Raw genomic sequence first — 7,994 nt, forward strand, 5'->3', positions numbered from 1 at the left:
CATAGATAAATACGGCTTAACATCTACCAAATGTTGCATCCTATTTAACCTCATGAGAAAATGAGAATGGGTGGGATATTTTTCTTTCAAGTACATAGTTATAGCTATGCATGTACATGTATCGAGTACGTGTTCAAAATATATGTACATATGTACATATCTACACATAAAATATCTCAGAGAAAAATTAACGAATCAAGATGTTTTCTTTTTTTTGTTTTTAATTCTATATTCGATTTCGAACGTGGCTAATTTACAGTGTATTTTGTCCATGTACATACATATGTATGTAAAATTTTCTCGATAAAATTTTTCTCCGATGAAAATACCGATGTATTAGAAAGTTGAGCTGAAATTTTCTATATAAATTTTCCATTTTTTATGAAAATTAAGTACTTAAGAGATTCCTGTGTTCTCAGTGACACAATCCGTATTTAGTTTAGATTTCTTTATATAAAACTATTTACATCGTAAAATCAATTTAATTATTTTGAATTTGTATACATTTGTATGTAAGTTCGTAATAAATAAATAAAATAAATGAAAGTACTCATTAAAATATATATAAAAAATTGAAAATATTTTATGTGTTTGAATTTGTCCGGAGTTAAATCATTTTCATCTCAAAATGGTATTTACAGAGAAATGTTATAATAATGTTATTATAACATTTCTCTGTTTATTTAAGACGAATAAACATACCATTCATACGCATATACATATGTATTATATATATATATATATATATATATATATATATATATATATATATATATATATATATATATATATATATATATATATATATATTGATATATATTGTCGCATTCACTCAATATATATATCGAAGAAAGGAATGGCAACAAAATTAAGGTTTCGGGTGTACAGCCTCTTAATATGTATAATCAAAATGTATTTTTTTTAATAAATAATTACTCTATATGTAATGAAAATTTGAAAGGCTGTTAATGCAAATACGTACGTATTTGTTTCAGATAAAAAGGCCCGGTATATACTCATACACAAACCGGATATATTTTTATCTGCCAGTTAATGTGTATTTTTAAACATTTCAATTGAATCGACTAAAATTAAAATTAATTTTAGCTCAAACTGTTCAAAAATATTTATACACTGTATCAAACTTTTATAACTTCGATACTTTCGTTCCCGCTAGAGTTTTTAAATAACTAAAATTTTATTATTATTCCAGCTTTATATTTATCGACATTCACTCGACCTTAATAGATATTTCTGTCTAATACAAACTAATATATGTACATACATATGTGCTGTCCAACTTCCCCTCCTTTGCCGAAAACAATTTTTGATTTATACCAAAACTCCTACTCATTTTGTGAGTTGTGTCAATTCCCACGTCGTTTTAGTCGCCGAGGACTTGTTAATGCGATTTAATTGAATAATTTTCGTGCGTCCGGTTCCAAAACAACCGACAATAATGCGTTCCAATAAATGACTTTTAAATTGTATCAAATCATACATAACACTCAATATATATGTACATATATAATACATATGTATACATAAATTTGAGTTAACATCAAACAACGCGGTGATTTTCAGTTTCACGATTTCTCCAATTTGCTTTTCCGCAAACCCCCCTCCCACTATTCATTCTACTTAGTATCGTTCGAATAAAAAGAACTGCCAAACACTAGTGTAGTATTTACGTATGATTAGATTCAGGGCTTCCGTTCAGGTTTTAGCCTTCGGCAATAATTCATCCCTCTCCCTACTTCGAAAGAATTTTCCGACTACGTAACTTCTATTAAATTAATGGCTCCTCCGCTTCAACGGGCGATGCGGGACCGAGTAATTGTTAATAATGAAATTCCACTATTTTCAGCACTCTAATGCCTGTTTCAGAGCGTCGCGAATTCATCCCTTGCGACTTTACGAGCAGGTTTATTACTGGAGCGGTCGATCAAACGGGCCAATTAATTCGCATTAATCCGAAATTCGCCCGAAGACGTCCACTAAGAACTTAAGACGCAAGACAAATTGTATATTTTGATGGATCTTCTAGGATTTTACCTCACTCTGAAACTACAGTAGTGGACATTGAATGAGTCTGTTGGTTAGGAGCGTCACATCTGTTCTTCATATTTTATATGTACAATGATACATATGTACGTACTGCATATGTATTTACATACATTAACAAAAGGAAATAAAAATTGCGTCATACGCGCCATAATCTTCTAATATATGTACATATAAAGTCGGATTTTTGTTCGTTTGCATTTTTTATTTGTTAATGTTTAGATTATTTTTATTTATTAATGTATAGATGTTTATATTACCAGCAAATCTAGTGTACTATCTCATGGGTTCGGTGATTATTGCCCACAAAGCGCTCGCCTAAAAGTCACTAAAATCTCTATAACAGAACATCTGGCAGCCGAAAAGTCCATCATACTAAATATAACTATCATACTAACGAGAACTCGAGTGCCAAATATTCCGTATTCGCGATTTTCATGACAAAAATTGTCTTTTGGGCGATCGCAATGTGCGTAATAATCCAATTATCATCTCATGTTACCTTATCTTAGTCCACAGACTTCACTTTTTTTTTTTTTTGACACATTTTACTCGCCTGAACAAAGCCTCGTAAATCCGACTATAATAAATACATTGACCGTCACAACTATTTTCAAATTATTTAATTTTCATAGATAAAAAAATGCATTTGAAGGTCATCATTAAATCAACGTTGTAAAATATTTTCGATTAGCTTTCCAACAAATTAATAATAATCTGTCGTTTAATTTTTTACCTTCTTTGACGTGTGTTCTTTTACTCTTTTATTTAGCAACGAATATAAAATCCCGTTTTTTTCATATTTTGTTCATTTGTCATATATTTTTGTAATGATTTTATTTGTTTAAGACTTATCCTTGAAACAACATACATATGTATGTAGTTAAAAATGAAAATAAATTGAAATTAGAAAGATAATATGTACATATGTATTTATATACATACGGGTCTACATCACGGGACCGAAAGCGAAACGCCCGAAAACGCAAATATCGGAAGGCAAAGATCGAAAATCAAAAGATCTTAAGTCAAAAGATAAAAAAAGGGTCTCTCCCCCCCGTCGTACATACTCACTTAATTTGCGCGAGCAGGATACAACAGGAACAAGAGGAACAGGCTTTTCCTACCGTATTCTGCGCGCGCACATTAAACAAGGCTGTATGACAAAAAGAGAGATAATTTCATCGCATGCCACTCATATATATTATATATATATATATATAGTACCGTTCACCATGCACCCTTTTTTTTATCTTTCGACTTAAGATCTTTCGATTTTCGATCTTTGCCTTCCGATATTTGCGTTTTCGGGCGTTTCACTTTCGGTCCCGTGAGGGAAACCGTATACATACATATGTTAATAGTACAGTTTACCCATAAAATGAACTCAACCAATATTGTTTAAATTATTTACACTGCCAAATAATAAACAAAACCATAAGCATGTGGGAAGCTAATTTATATGATTTATATATTTACCCCCCCCCCCCTCTCGATATGGCTGTGAATCACCTAACAGTAATTCACAAATTACTATAATAAGATTTAAATTTTATTTACAGAAGAAAGAAGGAGCTAATAAAAGAATAATGGTAGAGACGATATGAGTGGTGCTAAGACAACGCTGGCCATAGCGCTAGCTGCCTGCTGGCTGATTACCATCATTAATGCTCAACACAGAGGTAATTGAAAAAATGACAAAAATACTTATTTGAGATGGCTGCAATTAATTCAATATGTGGCTTCAGCTATATACATATGTATGTATATGTGTACTTGCTATTTTGATTTTGAATGAGCATACACTATGTATATGCAGTTAATATTTTGATGTTCTGTAATATAATATGTACCCACTAATATAAATTCTAGACGTTAAATAAAAAAAAATCATATTTTTATAATGCACTATATAAAATCGTTGCACTTTCAGAAGATGGTCCAAAATTTTTGTCAAGAGGTCAAACATACAGAGCGGTTATCGGAGATACTCTCTTACTTCCATGTCAAGTTCAAAACCTCGGTATATTCCAACACAATTATGTATTATTAAAATATCATTGGTTAGCCAACTTAATTGTAATGACGCATAATTTTTCTATATCCTCAGGTTCACTGGTGCTTCTGTGGAGGAGGGGAGCAGCCGTTCTCACAGCTGCAAGTCTTATGGTAACAAGAGACGATCGGTTTCGTTTAGTCGATGGCTATAATTTACAAATAACCCAAGTCGGCCCTCAAGTATTTATTTACTACTGAATTTTATTTTTAAATATTTTTAATAAAATATAATAGCTGATGATGGTATTTATTAAACTTTCTTAGGACGCAGGCGACTATGTTTGTCAAATTAGCGATCGTGAAAATCGTGATCAAATACACACAGTTGAAATTTTGGTGCCGGCATCAGTCAGAACCACTCCAGATTCACTGAGAGCCACTGCAAGAAAAGGTGGTGCTGCAGCGTTAGAATGCCGAGCCTCTGGGAATCCCGTCCCAGCCGTTACATGGTTAAGACTGGTTAGTTCTTGACATTGCATGTGTTATGTATCTATTTAGTCATTCAGTAAAAATGTATTCATATTTATTTTAATTGTAGAACGACAGTACACGAGTCGGAGAAGGGCAACAATTAGTGATGGATCAAGTCACCAGAGCATCGGCTGGTAAATACCGGTGTATAGTAGATAACGGTGTAGGTCCAGCCCTAAACAAAGATTTTGTACTACAAGTATTATGTAAGTTGAATTTTTTTACATGTGTCATTAAATTGAAATATGATTTAATTTTAATTTATTATTTTTTTAGTCCCTCCAGAAATAACAGTAGAAAGATCTTGGGTACACAGTGGTGAGGGATTTCAAGCGGAGCTTGTTTGCACTGTGGAAGCCGATCCTCCAGCAGAGGTTAATGTGATTACTTTCTCACGCTTATAAATATGATTTTTTTTTAAATGAACAGTTTTAGTTTATTTTGCATAATGTAATGTAAAATTTTAGGTATCTTGGTATCAAGACTCATTTCCAATATCACCCAATGATAGAATCACAATGTCATCACGTCATCAAAATCACTCTCTGCTCATAACTAATGTGCAACCTGAAGATTTCGGAAATTACAGGTAATATTTATAATTTATTTATTTATTTATTCTAAACAGACCATTGTGGCATAACAGGGATTCCTAAAGCGCCACAATGGTCAAAAAATATAACACAAAAAAAAAAAATAATAATAAAAAAATAAAATAAAATAAAATAAATAATATATCAGTCAGTAATATATAATAATATAAATAATATATAATATAATATATCAGTCACTTAAAAAAAATGATAAGAATTAATTTTAAAAAATTAAATTTTTTACAGTTGTGCCGCTGATAATCCTTTGGGAAGATCAAAACAACATGTTGAAGTATCGGGGCGACCAGGTCCAGCTTCATTCCACTCTCCACCTCTCTCTAGATATCCTCACGCGTACAATTTGACATTTGAATTGGATAGCTATCCCACACTCGATGAACTTCGTTTACTATACAGACAACTAATGGTAAACAATATACATTTTTTTTTATTTAAATATGTATCATGCCATTAAGTCAAATCAATTGAACGATTACAGGTGAATGAATCATTTCAACAACCAGGAAGATGGCATGATGTATCTCTAGTAGGGAGATTAGGTGTGCAAGGAAGTCTCTCACATCGAGTAACACACGAGTTACGTGGCCTACGTGCTGGTGCTGTATATGAAGTAATTGTTCAAGCGAAAAACCGATATGGATGGAACGAGGTTAATATTATCTGAATGGAAAATATGAATTACAATATTGTTTTAGCAATAGAAAATTTATATCTGTTGCATTTTCAGGTCAGTGACATATTTCAATTTCACACACGAGGTATCATGGACGTGCACGCAGCCGAAGGTGGTGTTCCTCCACCCTTCAATGCAGCGAATAAATTTCGACCTATTTATTTAGTAACTACTATCATAGCGTTTATTATAACAATTTTTACGTCACTTCACAAAATGACATATTCCTAGGCGGAGTGTTAAATAATATTTATTAATATATATATCGTATGATTACAGTTTACCAAACACTTCGTATCGCATCGATATATATTACATGAATATTTATATTTATAATAATAACATAAACATAAATGTGAAACCTTCTCTGTATATTTATCTTGAAAAGTCAAAAAAATGATTATCAATATAAATGCTCTCTTTTGTTACCGAATGAAAGACGTGTGTATTTTATAAAATAATTTTTAAATTTTATAAATTTATTAATACATAAATTTATAGTATGTTTTGATTAACTCTCGACTTAAATGCAAACAATACCAGGAGAAGTCGATATAATAATTTAATCTATATATAAAGCATATCTTTTATAAGCAAATAATTTGTATGACACCGATATCGGCGAGTCGTTTATAGACTGTTCAACAAAAGAGATATATTGTAAGTGTTTTACATGCAAATATTAAAAGAAAGAAAGATTTGTCGAATGCTCATAATGATATCAAAAAGATCCACATAATGCAAACTCTATGGATACCTATTGTCAGCAGTGATGTAGTGCTAAATTTTGAGGTGCCGGTACGCTCGATTTTGCACTTTTTTTGCATTATGCAAGAAATGCATCGAGTGTATCCTCAAAGCAATCTTCGAGCGATGAATGTATCCTTAATTCATGAGACAAAGCCGTTTTTAAGTTGCAGCCCCCGAGAACGCTACCTACCCTCATGTACCGATAGCACAATTAAACATCCACCCTAGACAATGGTTTGAGCCGTCATAAGCGAAAAAAAGGTCCAGGACCCATTTATTTCATCAATGGGTCCATGAATGGGGACCAATATTTAAATGTGCTAGAGATACATCTGGTGCCTCACTTAAGGCCTGGTGGTATCCTTGATCCTGACAGCATTTTTATGCATGACAGCGCTCCTTGTCATCGAGCTTGGGTTAAAAATATTGCAAACGTGGTAAAACTTTTTGAAAAAATTAAACTTTTACACTATTTTGATTTTTGAAATTTTTATGCCGGGTCGCGTACCGGTGCCGATAAAAGGTGGCGGGGCGCTGTACCGGCGCGTACCGGCTATTCTACAACCCTGCCTATTGATGATTGAAGTAAAATTAAATGAAACACTTGATAATATTATAATTTATTGAAAATCTAATTGGTGCCATTCGAATACTATCACCTCATTAATTGATACTGACGCAATATACAGATTGAATTTTGCTAATTTCATATAAAAAAATAAAATAAATCAATAAATTATTCCAAAGAAATATTAACCCGACCTTCAAATCTACACTGATATGATATTAATTCATTGAAAAAATATGTGACTGCTTATACTAGATGACTTGACCAAATGTATACATTCCGCCATTAAAAGAAAGATTCAATTTTTTAATATCGTCATATAAAAACGTGTGAATATGTAATGTATGAATGGGTATGTGTGTACATCAAATCTAACTAGGAATTTTCACGCTTAAAATTACATCTATAAATTATTTTTTATTTCATACATATTACATATATATATATATATATATATATATAACATTTTAGATATGTGTTAGATTGTATACGGCTATTTAGTGCAATGTGTTATCAAGTTACTTAAACTAAGCAAATATTATATTTGCCGCAAATTTTAATTATATATTTTTTCATAGGAAAGATAACGGTTTCTGTTTGTTTTGCATGATTGTAAATGTAAAAAAATATAAACATGTCCTATCTAGTCTTTTCATATACTTAGATAGTATGGAATCCTAGTAAAAAAAAAAACCAAAAAGAACAGGTTTGAAGGGAGCAATCTGAATGCACACCAATGAAATTTCAACTGTGAATAAACATAGTACTTAAAAACGCCATAGAAATAAGATAATCA

At 31.6% G+C, this 7,994-nt stretch overlaps 1 protein-coding gene across 1 annotated transcript; it reads left to right on the forward strand.

The window, feature by feature from the left end:
• Window positions 1–3,561: 3,561 nt before the first annotated feature.
• On the forward strand, window positions 3,562–6,111 carry LOC143909126 (limbic system-associated membrane protein-like). The gene is made up of 11 exons (XM_077427026.1): window positions 3,562–3,582; window positions 3,627–3,656; window positions 3,937–4,087; window positions 4,175–4,302; window positions 4,387–4,581; window positions 4,661–4,799; window positions 4,870–4,967; window positions 5,061–5,182; window positions 5,433–5,613; window positions 5,686–5,856; window positions 5,935–6,111. The coding sequence occupies exons 1-11, from the start codon at window positions 3,562–3,564 to the stop codon at window positions 6,109–6,111; spliced, it is 1,413 nt and encodes a 470-aa protein (XP_077283152.1).
• Window positions 6,112–7,994: the final 1,883 nt, after the last annotated feature.

The sequence above is a fragment of the Arctopsyche grandis genome, chromosome 3, assembly GCF_051622035.1.
Source record: "Arctopsyche grandis isolate Sample6627 chromosome 3, ASM5162203v2, whole genome shotgun sequence".
In the NCBI taxonomy this organism is placed as follows: Eukaryota; Metazoa; Arthropoda; class Insecta; order Trichoptera; family Hydropsychidae; genus Arctopsyche; species Arctopsyche grandis.

Coding starts and splice junctions, on each gene's coding strand:
- LOC143909126 (XM_077427026.1), top strand. CDS start 3,562: ATGGCTGTGAATCACCTAACA. Junction 4,088..4,174: donor ATGTCAAGTTCAAAACCTCG/GTATATTCCAAC, acceptor CTATATCCTCAG/GTTCACTGGTGCTTCTGTGG. Junction 4,800..4,869: donor TTTTGTACTACAAGTATTAT/GTAAGTTGAATT, acceptor TTATTTTTTTAG/TCCCTCCAGAAATAACAGTA.